This window comes from Neolamprologus multifasciatus, chromosome 14 (assembly GCF_963576455.1).
Source record: "Neolamprologus multifasciatus chromosome 14, fNeoMul1.2, whole genome shotgun sequence".
NCBI classification, from domain to species: Eukaryota; Metazoa; Chordata; class Actinopteri; order Cichliformes; family Cichlidae; genus Neolamprologus; species Neolamprologus multifasciatus.
The window spans coordinates 39,467,145-39,487,444 of NC_140452.1; the positions used below are offsets into that span (position 1 = coordinate 39,467,145).

At 38.9% G+C, this 20,300-nt stretch overlaps 1 protein-coding gene across 5 annotated transcripts in view; it reads right to left on the reverse strand.

Moving 5' to 3' along the window:
* The window catches only part of cuedc1b (CUE domain containing 1b), a 29,076-nt gene extending 14,559 nt beyond the window's left edge, over nt 1–14,517 (reverse strand). For 3 of the 5 annotated variants that reach the window (XM_085130778.1, XM_085130775.1, XM_085130776.1), the window contains exons 1-5: nt 14,376–14,516; nt 9,403–9,503; nt 7,621–8,265; nt 6,635–6,762; nt 4,110–4,236 (exon numbers count right to left, since the gene is read on the reverse strand). In XM_085130778.1, coding sequence (XP_084986904.1) covers nt 4,110–4,236; nt 6,635–6,762; nt 7,621–7,932 — 567 coding nt within the window. In that variant the 5' untranslated portion in view covers nt 7,933–8,265; nt 9,403–9,503; nt 14,376–14,516. Of the gene's footprint in view, nt 1–4,109; nt 4,237–6,634; nt 6,763–7,620; nt 8,266–9,402; nt 9,504–14,375 lie in introns of all 5 variants that reach the window. The other 2 variants (XM_085130773.1, XM_085130774.1) reach the window with 2 other exon arrangements.
* Nucleotides 14,518–20,300: the final 5,783 nt, after the last annotated feature.

A 20,300-nucleotide genomic window follows, 5' to 3' on the forward strand; every position in this document is an offset into this window, starting at 1 on the left:
TGGAGATCCAGCTCTGCACTCTTGAAAAATCTGTAGCTAGTTTGGTGCTGCTGTATAAAAAGGCTTCCATAAAGCTAGAACATCCCACTATTCAGCACTGATTGAAGAAAATAAGAACAACCCCACGTTTCTCTTCAGCACTGTAGCCAGGCTGACAAAAAGTCAGAGCTCTGTTGAGCCAACCGTTTGTTTGATATTGCCTAGTAATGACTTCATGAACTTCTTCACAAAATAAATTTTAACCATTAAGAGAAAAAAATACTCATAATCTCACAGACTTAACATTATGTACCACAAATATTTATTTAGACTGTTTTTCTCCAATTTATCTCTCTGAGTTAACTTCAGTAATCACTTCCTCAAAAGCCATCACTTAACCTAGCTGCCTTTCCTTTTATCTGAACATTTTTTTGAAAGACTTATTGTAAACTCTATTGTAAACTGATCATCTGCAGAGAAATCATTTATTTGAAGAGTTTCAGTCAGCTTTCCGAGCTCATCAAAGTACAGAGTACAGCTTTAGTGAAGGTGATGCTCTTATGGCCTCTGACAGTCATCTGAGACTCATCTCTGTGCTTGTCGTGCTAGACCTTAGTGTAGCCGGAAGCATTTGATACTGTTGACCATGATATTTTATTACAGCGATTAGAACATGCTGTAGGTATTACAGGTACTGCGCTGCAATGGTTTGAATCATTTCTACCTAACAGACTCCAATTTGTTCATTTAAATGGAGAGTCACAGGGTTCAGTGCTAGGACCAATTCTGTTTACATTATACATGCTTCCCTTAGGTATAGCAATGTATGCATACATTCTCACTGCTATGCAGATAACACCCAACTTTATCTATCCGTGAAGCCAGATAGCCAGATAGTTAAACTGTAGGAATGTCATACAGATGTAAAGACATCTCTTCCACTTATCCTTTTCAGGGTTGCTGGGAAAGCTGCGCCTGGACCCTATCGCAGATGTCTTAGGGTGAGAGGCAAAGTATACCGTGGACAGTTCGCCAGTCTGTTGCAGAGCTAACACATATTCAACCATTCACACTTACACCTGCATTCACATCTCTGGGCAATTTAGAGTTTCCAATTAACAAATTAGCGGGAGTGGCCTCCGGATTACCTGGAGAGAACCCACACAAACACATGTAAAATTCACACAAAAAGACCACGGCCTGATTGTGGAATTCAACTCAGGACCTTCTTGCGATGAGGCAACAGTGCTAACCACTGTGCCACTTCTAATTGGCACGGTGGTCCTGCTTCTAAATTTAGATAAAGCTAAAGTTATTGTACTTTGGCCCTAAAAATCTTAGAAATCTGGCATCTAGCTAGAAGCTTACTCTGGATGGCATTACCTTGGCCTCCAGTAACACTGTGAGGAATTGCGGAGGATATATTGTTCAATGCACACATTAAACAAATATGTAAGACTGCTTTCTTCTATTTGCACAATGTCTCAAAAATGAGACATATCCTGGCTGAGAGTAACAAAGAAAAACTAGTTCATGCATTTATTACCTCTAGGATGGACTACTGTAACTTGTTATTACTGTGTAAGGTGTTCCCTGTTATGGCCCTCCTAGCTGATAGTAAAATTTCAGGATGAGTTGACGGTTTCAGAAAACCCCCTATCAGGACTGCCAGTTTAACACCTTGAAAGGTGTAATGAGCACTTCTAAACTAGAGGATCCATCCAAAACGTTGAGATGGTGCGATTCTGACTTTGTACTGAACAAAAGTGATGACAGATTTAAAAATTGGACCCTCAGGTGCCTCACATGCTATAAATCATTTCTCCACAAGGAGTCATTTAAGAGTTTTAAAGCTTTAAAATTAGTACGGTTTAGAATAAGTTGACTTTTACAAATTCCTACAAGTCAGACATTACTTTAACCAAAAATTTTTTAAAAAAATGCCCTGAGTGGTTATAATGTGGGATTTTTGGTGGCTTTCCTGTCATTAATGAAACCAGCACATTGTTTTAAAGTGATTTCCAGACTTTATAATGGAAATTGTCTCAACAAGGAAATATGGACTATATAAGGAAGAAGTGCGAGGCTGAACTGAGGCTCCAGCAGAAACCTGGGAAACGTATGGCAGCTTCATTGGACTTTCACAAATACATGGTGAGAGTTCTATTGGAAGAAGACTGAGATTTTTCTTCACACCCATTCAGAAAAGACATCTGGGCAGTGGAGATGTCAACTGGAGACGTTGTGGGACTAGAGGAGGCCCTCATGGTCATATTTTCTGGGAATCCTGTATCATTAGAGGTTACTGGAAAGAAATCCACAATAACATAGAGAATGTTTTTGGTGTTAAGATTCCTTTTAAATGCACTACTTGTCACGGTCCTAAGTCTGTGACTCAGTGTTTTTCTGTTTGTATTAGTTATCTTTGATTTCATGATGTGTTTTGATTCTCTTGGGTTTGATTTCTGTCGCTAGTATTCCTAACTCCCTAGGTCCTTGGCATTTCTTGTGTTCTCCTTCTTAGGTTGTGGTTCTGTGTTACTTCTGTTAGTATACAGTCATTTCTGTCAGTGTGTCTCTTGTTCTGTCACTGTATCCCCTAGTTTAGTCCACATCTGTTCAGTTTCCTGTTTTACTTTGAAAGTCTGTGTACTATGTCAATGTGTTGAGTTTTGCCTCCCCTTGTCTTGTCATGTCTGATGAGTCCCAGCTGTGCTCTCCTCCTGTTTCACATTCCCTAATCACCTCAGTATGTATTTAAGCCCTGTGTTTTTTCTCTGCCAGTTGTTGCGTCCTCCACGTTTGTTGTGTGTGTATTCATTGTCGTCTACCTTCAGCATCTCCAGTCTAGTTAGTTTAAGTTGTTGTTTATGTATCGCCAAGGGTGACTCACCAGCAAATAAAGCTGTCGTTTAAGTTAATGTTTTGTCTCCGAGTCCTGCACGTGGGTCCAGCCACTGACAGCCACACAACTCATCGTGACACTACTATGGATATGGGTGATGTACTACAAAATTTATTGCCATTACAAGAAAATGGCTGAAAGTTTAAGCACCTACCATTGAAGAAAGGGTTGCTATTGTTTGTACCAGGGTAACTACTTTTCAAGTAAGCCACTACAGTTTTCACTGTTTCCGTTTGGCTTGTTTTTTTTTTTTTAATGTTTGTGATGCTTTTAAAGTTGTCTTTGCATCAACAAAAGAAATAAAAAGAATATCACAAAAAAGAAAGTGAAAAACAAACTTTTCTGTGATGAAAACGTGACAACGAAACCTGCAGTTTCAGAATCTGTGAGAGGTTGGATTTCAGTACCCGACAGCATGTCGGGTGAACGATCAGCGATTTGTGTTTACATCGTTTTGTGGATTTACCTGCTCTTTAATTGTTTGCTGTTTGGTGGTTGTTTAAATGGTATTGTACGCTTTTAGCTGAGATTCTGACATTTCTGTGGATACCAAACGTCTATATTTAAATAACATATCTGGCGATACATCCGTTGTCGGAAATTTCTTCCTGTTAAAATTGAGTTTTTCCTTCCCACTGTCGCCAAAGTGCTTGCTCACAGGGGGTCATATGATTCTTTGGTTTTTCTCTGTACGTATTATTGTGGGGTCTACTTTACAATATAAAGTGCATTGAGGGAACTGTTGTTGTGATTTGGCACTTTATAAATAAAATTGAATTGCATTGAATTACACCAGATGTTCTCCTCCTTGCCCCCAGTAATATAATTAACATAATTAACTTAGCCAAACATTTCTGATGTGGCTGTCAGAACACAATCTTCGGTCAGTGAAGGCTGACACACTACCTCCTTGACAACGTTCTTGACTTGGATATGTTATCAAGGTGTTTTCTTAACCAACAAATACTTCTTTTTAAGCATGTCCCAGATTGTTAATTCAGCCACTCCGTAAGGCTTTTCTCTGTCTCTGATAGGTTTATTTTGTTTTTGTTTGTTTAACTACATACATATTACAGTATCACAAAGCAAGCAAACAAAAAAAACAACAAAAAAACAAGGCCAACATAGGAAAAAGACATTAATGGTATTAACAGTATTTAACAATAAGAAGAAAAAAAAAGGAGCCATCTCGTGAACGCTTGGGAAAAAACAATCCCATTTTTACCTTAATGTTGTCTAACTGCTGTGGAAGAATCCGTAGAAAATCATCAGGGAGATTTCCAAGCAATGGAGGGTTCCAGTTACGGTAGCTTCTGACCTGCTGGTGAGCTGAAGGAGGCTGGGCTTTAGATCTAGGAGAGTCCATGGAGTAACAGGACAGATTAGTAAATCTACCAGTTGCATTTTCAAGTTGTCTCTATCTGAAACTATTATTAATTATTTAAATCCTTTATATGGTGCTCTCACAATAATAACTAGGGAGTGCTAGAGACAAGAAACATCTATTTTCCCCCATATATCTGAACAGGAAAATGATGTTATGAATGAGAAAATGCCTGTTGAGTGTTTGCAAATGTGGCCTAGACACAATCTATAATACTGTCAAACAATTAAAACAGGCTAATTCGATTTTAAGACGTGCCAATTCTTTGCTTGGTTTAGGTCTTTAAAGCATTGTCAGTGTTTGCATATAACATACAATCTTATGCTGCCTTTGGTTCAAGTCACAAAAGGTGCTGGGCTGTATGGTATTGTCTGTTGTCACCCCATAACTATTTAAATGTCTCTGCATCATTGTACTACAGTAAATAATCTTTGGATGAATTATCATAGCTGCTGATACAGATGTTAAAGGAGCAGCACAGGATCGGGCCCACACTGGCATTTGCATGGTGCTTTTAGAGTTTTACTATTGAACTACTTGTCTAATCGACAATTAGCCTAACATGTGTCTGTTTGGACTGTGAGAGGAAGTCAGAAAAACCAGACCAAACTCCACACAGAAAGGCCCCAGCCAAGCAGGACATTCACCTCACAACAAAAAGGTTCTACGAATTCCCTGTGACACGGTCCTTCACATATAGTGGTAACTGGAGAAACACCTATTCTGATTTTCCTTTTTTAAAAATGGCCACTTAAAGCAATGCATAAAGTCAATAATAGTTACAAAGTTTCACATCGCAGTAACTTTTCTCGGCAGCACAAAGCGTCAGAGAAAACTTCATCAATTGCATGGACCAAGGTCTACATGAAAAGGAAGATACTTTTACCCCACAAAAAACCCTCCTCAGGGGATACACTCTCTGAAAGGAAAGGACTCTTATGGGGGATGACACTGCTTTTGTGTCAGTTTGCATAGTTATTCTGCTACACAGATTGAAGGACTAAGGGTATTCAGCGTACATAGACATGTGCAATCCTCCAAAAAATAAATACATAAAAAAAATTGTAAAAATTAAAAGAATGCATCTCCTTATGTGGATGGTATGTGTTGGTCAACTGCTGGTTGTCTGAAATGTAGGCCTGGAAGTAAAAATAAGGTATCAAAAGGAAACAACAATAAGGGGGAAAAACAAAACATCAAAAGATCAAAAACACAAAAGGAAAACCACACAACAGCTGTACTGGGCCGTTTGTGTTTAAACACTGCAAATTCAGGGGTTGGTTCCTTCAAAGGACTCAGCCTACGTAACCATGTCCTTTGTCCTTGAACAAAGCCTTTGTACTTTACAACCCTCCACAGTTTGCTGAAGGACAAAAGCACAACCAAGGTCACCAGTATAATCTCTGGTTGGTTGCTTCACTTGCCACCACATGATCATCACAGTCACTCCAGTATGCCCGCTGTTAAGGTACAGGAAGGGACTGCAGCATTCTCCTGAATGATAGGTGGCGCCACTCAGACAACACTGTGAAATAGTTGCTGAGACAGGAAGGGGAAGTCAAACCTGGAAGACTTTGCCCTTGGGGAAGGACAAAAAAATAAAAAATAAAAAATAAAAAAAATACCCTACTCGGCCACAGTGTGTGCTCAACCATCCAGCGTGCCAAACGTCAAAATCGGTGTATGACAGCCACGACAAGAGGCATGCAGCGAGCATAAAAACACTGTAAAGGATGAACACAACTACAACTGTGGCCACGTTTTGGTAGACGTACAATGTTTATTTGTTTCTTTGCCACATATTTAGATCATTTTTTATGTTTCTATTATACAGTCAATAAAAATTAGAAGGATTTCACTGGTTTTAAAACATTTTTATTAGCAAATAACATGATCATATATACATATATGGAAGCTGTTTGTTCTTAATCTAAAACACCTCGAATACACAGCACAGAGGCATCGTTTGCTCTAATTTGTGAAATTGTGAAAATAGCAACACTGAAGTGACTGCAACGACTGAAACACCCACCCAGACAATTAAATGCTTTAATGAATACTTAAGATATTTTGAGATATTTTAGGGACCCATGTCCACTCTGAAAAATGTGTCTGCATTGTGATATTACAGTGAAACTGACCATTAACCTGGGGAAATGTTATCACTTCACTTTTTTGTTATAACTAGAATCTGAATTCTTGAAATATGGACTCATGTTGATGAGTCACTGTGACCTTGACTTTTGACCTAGAAAAAAAAACAATTTATCTTTGAGTCCAAGAGACATTTGAGCCAAATTTGAAGAAATGTCCTTGATATATTTTATTTACAAAAGCAATGCCTGAGGCTTCAGCAGGTTACTTACCGTGGAGATAGTGTTGGTGGGGCTTCTAGGTATTTCCTATCATAAATGTGCATGTCATATGTTGGTGGAGAGTAAACTGGAGGTGCCTCCTCATCTGAACTGTCAGGCTCCAGAGTTCGCTCCAATATCTAGAAAACACAAGTTTTGTTTGATTAGGTGCTTTGATTGATTTAAGCTGCCTTCAGCTAGATTTCCATTTTTTCAGCTAAATAAACTAAAAGTTACTGCAAAAGTTCTTGATCTTGAACTGAGTAGCTATGCTCTTTTCAGTAAAAAGACTGACCAGCATCGTGTTATTGTTATACTTGTCATGGTGCCTTCATGCATATGACCACATCCTAGACAAGAACATCTGATTCAATACAACAACTTGTCAAAAAAATGGACATTTCTGCAGTTCCAGTCTTTGGCTGTAAGCCAATTATAGAACAGATTCTCTTTAAAAAATAAAAATAAAAAAAATACAATTTTGTATGAACAGAACTTCTAAAACTCACATGAATACATGTGATTGAGAAATCTCATCACATGTATTCATTCTTTTTTCAGAGCCATCTTGAAATTTTCAGTGACTGCTTTTACAGGTATCCTGTTAGACAGCAACCTGGTTTTTAAACTTCCCATACGTTGATTTTTGTAACCTTTAATCCCTTCACATGGAACTTAAACACTTGAACTTTAAACCTGGTTATTACTTTATTCCTAGATGCATTTTACCATGTGTTGCCTTGCCATTATCATGTGATTTGAGCCACTATGCTCTGTACCATCAAAGAAAGTTCAAACATCATAATATTGTGCTTTTGCATTATATACATTGCATGCGCATGTTTCTCAAAACGTCACATTTCTTGCTCACGTTTCTGAATGCAAGACATGTGCAAATCCAAACAAGCCTGGTCATCACCAGAACCCTAATGTGCATTTAAATGCAGGGGATGCTCAGCAGGTATTGGTGTTTGTACCCTTGGACCCTTTCCACTGACCTCTGGTGGGATGCTGTCATCCGAGTCTGAGCTGTCATCTGAGCCTTGTCCGTCAATGCTCATTTGCAGCAGCTGGTCGATGGTAGCATCCACAGCTCCATTGTTAGATCGCAGCACACACTCTATCACCTCATAGTCCATAGAGGGGAACATGGTCTTGAAGTCCTCCATGGCCTGGTTGAACTCCAGGCGTCTGACCTGTCGGCTTGGCCTGCTATTGTTAAGCTGCCCCTGTCCACTGCCACCCCCACCCCCATTTCCGCTGCTTCTGGAGCCTCCATTGCTGCTACTGCGTTTAAACAAGCTAGTCATCCTCACGCCCTGGCTACCTCAGGCGCTGCCAACCTACTGACAGGGTGGCTCTTCTGTTACCAGCACAAGCACTTTGGCCCCTTTGGTTTTACTTGCTTTTACTACTTTCTCGGTCAGTCTCTCATTCTAACACAAATTGCATTTTGATTGGAGTTTAGAAAAACAAGAATTTTCCCAACCTAGTTCTATTCATTATTGGACTGCATTACACATGATTAAGTGTATAATAGAATGTCTAGGAACTTAGACAAATAGTGACAAAAACTAAATGTTCAAAATTCTCAAGACTCAAAATCCATGAAGTAAAAGGCCGAACTACATGACAGCCGCCACCTGCAGAGAGAGCAGACAGGATCATCTTAGTGGTGGTAATAAGTATTTGACAGTTTTTAATAAATTTAAAGTTAGCTCAATCAGTTAGAAGGAAATGAAGCTGTATTGTATTACTAATGTCCATATGAGGCATCTCAGGAAATATCCAGCATCCCTGGGGACCCCTCCAGGTTGTAAGGTGATTTTGTAAGGGTGTTAACAAAGTTACTACTCCTAGGTTCTCGTACATAATGCATTTTTAAAAAGCAGCTGTGAGACAATAAATTGCCTATGTAAGAAAATTAAGTATAAAAATGTATTTGCTAACATAATATTAAGACAACATCGACTTGTGTCTCTTGCTCATTATCAGGAATTCTGGAGAGCACGCATACAGAAGCTGCAGTTTCACCAAGGGGAGATTAAATATTTACAGCCAGCAAGTCACTACTGACCAAGGAAGGCGTGAAGTACATTTCAGGCTCCTTCTATGTCAGGTAAGATTAAGCAAGGTGGCTGATATTTGTTTACATTTAAATGTATAAGTAATATCTCTTTAATCATTTGTTTTCACATTGGCTTGAAATAAAATATCACCACGGCTTGTACTGCAGCGTACTGCAACTTCTGTATGTGGGTCCATTTCACACTTAAGAGAGGCAAAATGTGACATCCACAAGGTGGACCAGCATGTCTGTTACATGCTTTGCCATGATACTGGGTTGGAAGTTCAGCACCTGGGCACGTGTAGCTGGTGCACAGTTATAGAAATTCTCTGGACAAGTCCGCTTGGTCACAAAGAACAGATGGGAAACTGGTACGAAGCCCCACCTTTACTTTCTTATTATAAAATTTATGTCACTTAAAACCAGGCAGCAGACTTGTGGACATGGAAAGCATAATCGAGGCTTAAGTTGGATGAAGTAACAAAAAATGTCCCTGGGTAGACGAGTGATGACTGGAGCTTACATCAATGGGCATGTAGATGAAGGGAACAAAGGTGATGAGGTGTTGGCTGGGTATGATGTTAACATGAGGAAGGACATGGAAGTAGATTTTGCAGGGGAGAAAATGAAATGGCAAAGGTAAACATGTACTTGAAGAACTGGGAGGAACAAACGGTGACTGGTAAGAGTGGAATAACAAAATGGTTCTAACCTTTTCTTGTTTACAGTGGTGATAGTGTGATACTCCATGGACTATGATGTTCACAGGTGTCATTGTGATCTGCAGCGAGCAAGGAGCAGCTGCAAGAGAGCCTGGAGAGGTGGAGGTATGAAATGGAGAGAAGAGGAATGAAAGTCAGTAGGAGCAAAACTGAATACATGAGTATAAATAAAGCTGGTTTTATGGTATAGTGGAGTTTACTGGGAAAAGGAGAACTGAGGAGAAAAAAAGAACTTCAAAGATCAAAAAACAGCTTGAAAAGCACAAACGAGGGCTGCAGTGGACACGTTTCATTATTTCTAACACTCTGTTTCACTTCACTTTTTTTTGGATGTTACATATTTGCTCTTCTCCGAGGCTGCCCGACAGACTAACAACACGAGCAAAAGTAGCCTGCATATCTTCCATCTGACAGCAGAGCTCCCTGCAGACAGAGGGGGCTGAGGGGACTGAAGCTGACAATGAACACACTGCTTCTGCTCGACCATAAAACCAGCTTCAGACGGAGACAGGTGAAAAGGTCAACATCCAAGGAGTAGAGGTAGTGAAGGTAGATACCTGGGATCAACCATGGAAAAAGAACCAGAAGTGCATCAGAAATATAAAAAGAGAGTGCAGGCATCATGGAATGAGTGGAGATGAGTAGTGTCAGGGTGACTTTGTTGTGAGTTTTGAGACCTGTATATGATTACGGTTCGGAAATGCTGCAACTAGCTGTATAAAGGCAGCCTGGCTGGCAGCAGCCATCCTATTTTAAATTGAAGTGAACAGGGGTGAATCCAAAGGGGAGCATGGTGTGTACTAGACCAGATTTATTTCAATGTTTTCATGATATTTTAAGATTGAAGGTGAAATAATATAAAATACTGTCTCATTTAAATTGTGTTCATATTTTTCCACATGCCAATAAAAATGAATATGGGCCAGTGAGTCACTGACCTGAGGGGTTTTAGGTTGGACAGTGAATTATTGTTAATATTAATTAACGTCTGTACCATCATAACATCTTGTTTTCAGCAGCACAAAAACTTTGCGTCAAAGCACAGTTTAACACCCAGAAACACGTGTAAAAAACTTAAAGCCTTCCAAGAAGACAGAGTAGAGATACATTTTTAAGCCTTAGTTTAAATTGCACATTCATCCTATTTTATTTGACTTTGACTTCACTTAAGAGTATTTATTTTGAAGAATTTAATCAAAACATGTATAAAACATGTTTTGAGTTATTTCACACTTTTTTGTTTACTACATAATTCCATATCTGTTCATTCATAGTTTTGATGCCTTCAGGGGATGGGGCGAACAATACTAGAGGTCAACTTCAAACCAACTGCACAAGTCAACATCAAGTGTGGGATCTACCAAGGAGATAACCTGCCCCCACTGCTGTTCTGCATAGGCCTGAATCCCTCAGTGAGACCACTGCGAGACTGGCTACGGATACCGACTACAGAATGGAGCAATCGTCAGCCACCTCCTCTACATATCTGACATCAAGCTGTATGAAAGAAGTGAACGAGAAATCGAGCTCTGAGCAGAAGATTGTTAGAGGCTGGGGTCTACCACAGCAGGCAAGATCCCAGGTGCAGGCTGTATAAAGATGCTCCCGAGACAATCCAGCTCATAACAGCAGGGTGCCAGCAGGCAGAGCGTACGTGGGATGCTGCCAAGCAGCCGGCATAGTGAACAGAAACATCTGTGCAGAGTATAACCTAGAAGTCCTGAGGTCAAAATGGGACACGCCTCCTAGGGTGGTTGAGAATGATGAGCTAAGATCCTGTGGGACTTCAGATACAGACAGACAAACCGATGATGGCTAACCAACCTGGACATAGGAGTGGTAGACAAGTAGAGGAAGATGGCTGTAGTGATTGTTATACTGAGTTACAGCAACATAAGGAAAAAGGAACACGAGAAGCTCAAGAAGTACCAAGGCCTCAGAGAAGAACTGAAGAAGATATGGAGGGTGAAGGCAACAGTGATCCCTGTGGTAATCAGAACACTCGGTGCAGTGACCACAAGTGATCTTGTGTGGGGGTCCTTATAGAAGGAGTTGGAATTTGGAAGCGTATTTTCATGCTGAAAAGAATGGAGCAATATTTCAAACCAGCCCATCAGGACAAAACAAACACACAACCTGCACCAAATGAAGGTACGTCTGAAAGAAAAGGAAAGGTTTACAAGTACAACAGCAAGTGAAAAAATGACTTTCCATGGCTGATTTACGATGCTAAAGCACAGCTTTTATTTTGTCACTACTGCTCAGAAGCAGCAAAAAAGGAGAAAATCAAACAATTCTTATGTCGTGTCAAACAAGATATTTAAAAGACACAATGTTAAAAAAAACCCCCACCACATTTCATGCTTGCACTACAACTTTTTGCTCTGTGCTACAAAACTGGCAACCTTGTTACCACCAGTACTATGAGCTAACAATGTTAATCTACAGCCCTGTCCTGTGCAGACAGTTATTTGAACTGTGCAGATATTAGTGTAGCAACCAGTCATCTAGTAATTCAAATAACTGTATTATAAAAAATCCTTGACACAAATTATTTGCTTCGATTGATACATCACTCTGTAACTTTTGTGACTAAAAACAGACCTGGAATACAACCATATGTAGGAGTAGCATGTGAATAAAAAGTTTCACAATATTAAGCCCACACAGTTTTTCCAACAGACTGACAGAACAGCAGCAGCGACGATGACTCTAGCATAATTTAACATGGAGCCAGAGTCTGTTTACACCACGAAGAGCTGAGAGGTGGAACTCTGATGTGAAGAAAAGCAAACTTTGTAGCTGTATTCACCACCATTTGTTTGACACAGCAAAAATCTAAAATAAAGCCACTTAAGTGGGATATCTTTAAAATATGCAGATGGACGGTTAAACCGTGTATCAGACTTAGTTAATTACGCCGCTTGCTGAAGGCTGACGGCAGAAGTCCCACTTTCCATCTCAGTGACCTGCGACACCTGCAATAAACGGGCGAGTTTAGAGACCATATTTTGTGAGTTTAGACCATATTTATTTCAAGGGTTTTGTAAAGTTATTTTTCAGATTTAAAGTGAAATAATATAAAATATTATCTCACAACAGCTTTTTCCTCCAAAAAACTCTGAGCCAGTGACCTGGGGCTGTTGGTTTGGACAGTGAATTATTAACATGATTAACATCTACACCATCATAATGTTTGTTCAGCAACAAAAAAATTATACATCAATGCACAGGGCAAACGTCAGAATGCTGATATGCTTGCTTTTCTTCATTGCAGCCACCACACACACTCTTTTAAGGCTTACAGACACACAAACTCATATTCACATACACACTTAAATACGCAGAAACACATGCACAAAACAAATACATATGAAAACACACTTAATCTATGTCATCCAGCAGATGCAACACAAAACTATTTTTGCAACATATTAATGTAAGAAAGCCTTCCAAGAAGACATCCATCCACTTTCTTCCGCTTATCCTTGTCATGGTGGCAGAGGCAGGAGGCAGGGTACAGGTCTGGGTGCCCAGTCTAACACATAGTTACTCAGGACCTTCTTGCTGTGAGGCAAATGTGCTAATCACCGTGCTGTACAGGCAATTTTATTTTATGCCTTATTTTTCGTTGCATGTATATATTATTTTATATTACCATACTTGAGATTATTTATTTATTTTTGCATTTACGAAAATGTTTTCTTTAAAAAAAACAAACAACTATTTTAATACAACAAAATACTATATTAGTTGTTTTAAGAGATGTTGTTGTGCAGTTAAATTATTAAAACATTGCCATTTCTAACAGCTCATTGTGTTTTTTCTTTGTGTCCTCTAATGTGTGCATTTCTCCTGCTTTGTATATATTCCTCTTGTTTTGTTATTTATTCTTACTGTCCTACCATTTATATTTTTATCCATGCATAGTTTGAACGGAGCACCTACAATTTCGTTATGCATGTGCAATGACAAGAAAAGGCTATTCTATTCTATTTAATATTCATTATTGCTCATTAATAGCGCAAAAATTACTTTTATCCAATTACTCGATTAATTGATGGAGTAATCCAAAGAATAGCCGATTACTAAAAATAAAAAATTGACAGTTGCAGCCCTAGCAGAAATGACAGATATTGTGATAGTACAACAGCAGATGCGTTCATAAAGGCTGACGGATGTTCGCGGTAATAACGGATGAACCCTATGCTCCATCAGCAACTGCGCTGAGACTCCTATATTTTGAACTGATAAATCCAGTTCAATGCAGCCTAAATGTGGAGTTCATGCACATTCAAACGGGGTCAGACCAATGAAACAGTGGACTGTCACATGTTAAAACCCCAGAAGTTTAGAATGTAGCACAGCTTTTTAACGGGGGTCTGATATCGCTGCTGCTGTACCGTAGCAGGGTTTATATGTGCTCTAAACAGACTAGGTCGCTGCTAACTAGCTAACGGTCCAACTCTCAATGTATAATTTGCTCGTAATATTAAGTCTTTATCCTAACGCAATTTAAGTGAAAAACGGCGGGGGTGGGGGGGTTACTTTAGGTAAAACTGGGTAACATTTTGAGCTCCCTTTAATTAAACTAGGGTTAGCACCGATATGTTAGCTGTATTGGCTAACTAATCACTACCAGGTACATAGGGTCCTCCGAGCAGGGAATCGTCATTCCAAGGCCTCGGTAAGTGATTCGCAGTCGCATCATCAAACCTAAATTAAGACACTTTCAAAATGTTTCATCGGATTTCAGATGCTAAAAGAACACGTAGTACATTTCCCTCGCAAGAAATCATACTGTTCAAAACAACATTTTAAGAAATCGCCAAGCTGCTGTTTACAAAGATAAGCGGTAAAGTAAGCAAGCATACACAACAATCCGACAGTTAAAGCTATGTATTTTAAACTTGTCCTTCGACATGGGGTAAAAAAACATAAGAGCAATGCTTGGAAAACTCACAGAGACCCCGATGTCCGGTTAAACAGACAGTATCCACACAAAGCTCCACGCGATAGAGGAAGAACAGCTGACCAGCAGGACAGCAGCTTTTAACATTAGAACGGGAATACAGTAGCTACACACGTACCAGCAGAAATGACGTTAAAATTCAGCTGGCTACCGGATGTATGACGTTAGCCATGAAATACGCTGATCTTCAAACTAAAAGACATACCCATACCTGTGCAATATTATTTGTTAAAACATTTAAGAAATAATATATCAATTACTTTAAGTGTTAACAGGGAAGGTAATTTACAAAAAAACAACAACAACAACAAAAAAACCCATATTTTCACCAACTTCAGTTTCTTCCATGTTGTGTTTAGTAGTGCTTAGTGCCGACATGGGACAGTTTTCCAGTTTCGTTAAGTATGACTGTGCAGTGACAACAAAGAGTTATCTTATTTGTGGAGTGTAACTCTGGTGTAGATTGAAAATGTCTTTCATCATAAAGTCTTTCGATGTCTTACATGATGAAAAATGTGTATTTGAGATACTGCAAGACCGAAATAGATAAATTTGAGCTGAAGTAGCTTATGGAACAGAAAGAAATGTGGAAAGACTGGAAAAGCGTCAATTTAAATCAAGATTTTCAGATGCGACCAATCTTATGTTTGAAGAGCAAAACATAGTTTCTGTCTCCCAGCCTGGCGTTCATAACTTACCTGAAACCACATCATGAACTGGTATGCAAAATAACAATAAACATCGTGAATTTGTTTTGCAAGTTTCAAGCGAGCTGATGGGTTTTTCTGTTTGTTTGTTTTTTAACAAGATTGGCCAGAGACTCAAAGCTACTATTAACTGAATAATTAACATAGGCTTGGCTGTTGCTTGTCTGACTTGTGGGTATTAATATTTTGAGGAACAGACTGTATGACTTAATTTTGCTCACAATTGTAGTCAAAATAATTCAGCAGTCACCTTTTGGGATCAAAATATCCATCCTCTGGTTTATTCAGTTTCAACTAGATGTTGGTGTCTAACATAAATATTTTTTTAACTCTTTTGTCCTTTATCATCGATAGTTTTAGCTCTATTTCTTAAAACGTTGGGCGAACTATTTTAGCTGATTATTCACAACCTTTTGTTTCAGATTCAAACTTTCAACTACTTTGAGCTGTTACCCCTGTTGTTATATTTTTCACTATCCATAAGCTATCAATCACTTCACAAAACACAATTTCACAAAACACATCAGATCGTAAAGGGGTGGGAGGAATCATGTTGTATATGGGCTGGATAATGTTAGGAACAAAAGTCAGGAAATTAAAGTGATCAATCTACAGAGGGCTGAATTCAAAGACACCTTGAAAATTGAAGTGAAAAAGAAAAAGAAAAAAAAGATCCAGCGTTGCCACAACTTAAAATGTTGCACAGTAGTTTGTATGGACCCCACATGCTTGTATGTATGCATGCCTGAGCCAAATCCTCATGAGATGATACTTAAATTTAGGGACTGTAACACATGGTGTCTTGGGGGATCCCCTCCCACATGTGGACCAGGGCATCATTGAGCTCCTTGAGTCTGAGGTGCAACCTGGCAGCGTCAGATAAATACAGTCCTGATCAAAAGTTTAAGACCACTTGAAAAATGGCAAAAAATCATATTTTGCATGGTTGGATCTTAACAAGCTCCAAGAAGAAATGAGAGCGAGAAAAACATTTTATTAAGCACGCAATTTATCATAAACAATGCTTAAACTGATTTACTGTTTTACACCTGATCAAAAGTTTAGGACCACACCTCCAAAAAAACCCATAAACCCCCCAAAACAGCAATCAGAGTTCAAAACATGAACTCAGTAATGAGTAGCTCCACCGTTATTGTTGATCACATCTAAAATTAATTGCAGCATGCTTGATGCAAGCGTTTCCATGAGGTGAATGGGAACATTTCTCCAGGGGGCGAAGACGGCTGCAAGAAGGGCATCTACTGTCTGGAACTGTTGTCCATTTTTGTGAACTTCCCTTGCCATCCGTCCCCAAAGGTTCTCAAGTGGATTTAGATCAGGGGAACATGCAGGATGGTCCAAAAGAGTGATGGTATTCTCCTGGAAGAAGTCCCTTGTCCTGCTTGTGCATTGCGTTGTCCTGTTGAAAAACCCAGTCGTTACCACACAGATGAGAGCCCTCAGTCATGATGTTCTCTTCATAGCTAGCGGCCGTTTGATGCCCCTGCACTTCCTGAAGCTCCACTGTTCCACTAAAGAAAAAGCAACCCAGACCATTATGGTGCCCCCTCCACTGTGTTGTGTAGAAAACATCTTTGGTGGGATTTGCTTGTAATGCCAGTAACCTTGGAAACCATCAGGACCATCAAGGTTACATTTTCCTCAGCAGAGACTAAAACTTTCTTCCACCTTTCATGTCTCATGTTTGGTGCAAAGTCCAAACGGTCAGCTCTGTGGCGTTCAAGGAGACAAAGCCTTTGAAGACATTTTATGTTTTTGAAGCCATTCGGTCTCAGATGCTGTGTGATGGCTATGGGGCTGCAGTCGGCACCAGTCAAGGCCCTAATTTGGGTTGAGTATCAGCCAGTGTCTTGACACAGCAAACTGGATCCTCCATTTCAGTGCTGGTGAAATTTTGGTGTCTTCCACTTGACCTTTTTATTCTATAACCCCCAGGGTACTTTCTTGATGCCTGCTCAATCATCCAGGTAAGTAAATCTCCAAAAGTTGATTCTGTTCATCTGGATGTAGCTTCTGAAGAAGTCACTTGGATGAGTGACAAAACGTTTCTCCCACTGAAAACACTACGTCCAGATGAACAGAATCAACTTTTGGAGATCCAAATTACTGTCTTACTGTGTCCCACCTCAGCAACGATGGTGCGTTGCGAGAGACTCCGCTATTGCAGTTCAGCAACCAGACCATGTTCAAAAAGGGAAAGCTTTTTTGCCTTCGCTATCACAACATCCTGACAGTGTGACTACCTGACAGAAAATGACAATGAATTCACATTTTTGCACTGATTTGGCTTTTTAAAGGCACATGGTCCTAAACTTTTGATCAGCTGTAAAACAGCCTGTTTCAGTTTAAATGTTTTCAATAAATTTCATGCTCAAATGTTTTGTCTCACTCCCATTTCTTCTTGTTGCATGCTGAAGCTCTACGTGGATCCTTAAGCTCCAACTATGCAAAGTATGATATTTTTTTTTGCCATTTTTCAGATGTCTTTTCAAGTCTTAAACTTTTGATTGGGACTGTATAAATTAAATTATATTGTCCCAGAATTATTTCGGTGAGCGTGGTATACAACAAACTAAGTTCAACAAAGCCAAACTTTCTTAGCTGGCTTGACATAATCTTAGACCTCAGATGATGAATATCACAACGGTGGTTATCTTTGTGATTCATGCTCAGTGCGTGTTAACCACTACACTCTGAGATGATGCCAAAGCAGTATAAACAATTTATACTACAAGAAAACAGAAAACGAGGCGCTTCTAGACAATTTGAAACCACTTTCAAGAACTTTTATTTTTTTTCCTAACAGATCTGTACAATCAAATCAAACTTAATATAATCCTAACAAAAACTGATCTGTACATGTTAATTGATTTTCGGCATAACAGTTTAACATCCAGTTAAATAATCAAATGATGACTTGACTAGTGATACAAACCCTAATAGTCAGTCCCACAGCTTGAAAACATTTGAAAGCTGGCAGGGGCAGGATGAAATGGAAGAAATCTTAGAAACGAAAAAATAATGTTCCCTTATCTTTCTGTCTTCAGTGTTATAGAAAATTACAGTCCTCTTATCTACAGGAAAATGAACAAAAGCATCACAATCTGAGGCTGTAGTGAAGGATTGTTGTTAGGAGGACAAACACCAGCATGAATTGAAGAAAAAACCCCAAAACAAAACAAAAAAAACCCAACATACACACATAGGAGCAGAGATCATGTAAAACATGGATGGATGGAAAAAATGCAAAAGCCAATAGGGCTGATGCTAAGCACACTGTATGCATGCCTAATTTCATATAACTCAATGTTATGGTTTGAACACAACCAACCCATTTTCTTCCACAAGGTATCTGAATGGGTTGAGTCACTAAACCACTGAATTAACCATATGAGAGAGATGCATTGAGTTTGACTATAATCAAGAATTTGACAAAAAGTATCAAGTCAACATTCTTAGCAAAATTAAACAACAGGTAACCCCTTCCCTAATCTGTTCTTCAGTCAGAATAAAGCTGCCTTATTGCTAGAATAACAGTGATTTCATTCATGTTAAAGAAAAAAAATTTAAAAAATGAAGTGCACACAGTCCATATCATTTAAACTTGGGCCATTCCAGGATCCATTCATGCCCTGCAAACTCACTGTAACATTTTCATGTTAAAATGAGGTTGAGGAAGTGCTAACAGACAGTTACCATTTTGAGTTTACCATTGCAAGTTACTATTTGATAAATAAAATCTGTAGATTCATCATGTCACCATTTAAATACAGACTGAACCAAAAACCAGCAGTTGTATGTGATTAGACTGATTCGCTGTAGAGCTCGACAAATGACAGAAGAGTGCTCTTGCATGGTTGCCTTGCTCCATCGATCAGTTAAACCACATCTTCAGTTTTTAAATGGGTTGAAATAATCTCTTCATTTTATAGTTTCTTTCCATCCGCTCTGCAGTACATTTTTGTCCTGTGTTCTCTTCAGTGGTGAGCTATGACCTGTGCTCAGCATCTCTGCAAGTCTGGTTTTAGTATATGAACATTTGATCCTTATTTGTGATTCAAGCCAGCTTGCCACAATAAGCGTTGCTCCTCTTCTGAAGCCTCTTTATGAAAGATGCTCAGGCTTACGTCATGTCAGCTAGCTTAAATAAATAAATTCTTATGCAGTAGGCTAATATCAGTTCCCTTTAAAGACTCCAAGCTCTTACTGTTAAAGACAACAGGTTTTGTCCCCTCCCCCCCCATAAAAAACTAGCCCAGTATTAACAGAAGCACACCATCATGGTGAACCGCTAATAAATACATGGCTACTTCAGAGGATCAGATCAAAATCTTTCTGGAGCCCAAGTCAAGTTTTTTTCCCCATGATACTGAACTTTATTAGTGCAGGTCAGAACATCAAGGCTATCTTGTAAGGATAAGTGGCAGTAAATAAACCCAATGTTGCCTTAAAGTGTCATTTTATATTTAATAAGTAAAATTTCATCCCTTTTCTTTGTTCCAGTACAGTCTTCCATTTTTATATATATATATATAAATATGTACACACATACAGACTCCCACAATCTAGAATACATCTTGGCAGTTATACAAAAACCAAAAGACTGTCAGTTAATATATATTAAATGGTTAAAGCCAACCAAAATGAAAGACATGTAGGAGTTTTTACATGTACAGGCAACTTTAAATACATAAACATGTTCTTCTGTGTTATAACACCTTCTGGATTTAAATCATATATATATTCCTCCAAACATAGCTCCTGACACATCAGGTCAGTTTCAGTCTGTCACATTAGGTACTCCATTCACAGCTGCGATCATGTAATTTGTAAATTAGAACTCAACTTGTTCGCATGAGTATATTTAGTTAACAAAGCCAGTTGTTGAGCCTGCTTATTATGGCTCAGTGAAGCTGAAGAAATCCCTCAACATGTCTGACTAGAAGTACTGAAGTTTGGGATTCTGTCAAATCAACCGGGTTTTCCAAGTGTAGAAGAAATCCCTCTGTGTCACAACAGGCAGAAAGTCTCCAGCGTAAATGGAAACTCATGACACTAACTGAATTTAGTTGTTAAGTCTGATTTTTAACCATTTGGTAATTAGTTTTGAAAATACAGTACATTCAATCACAAGCTTGCATATGGTTTATTTCACCTTTTGTGTATAAAATAATCAACCTTCAGGAAT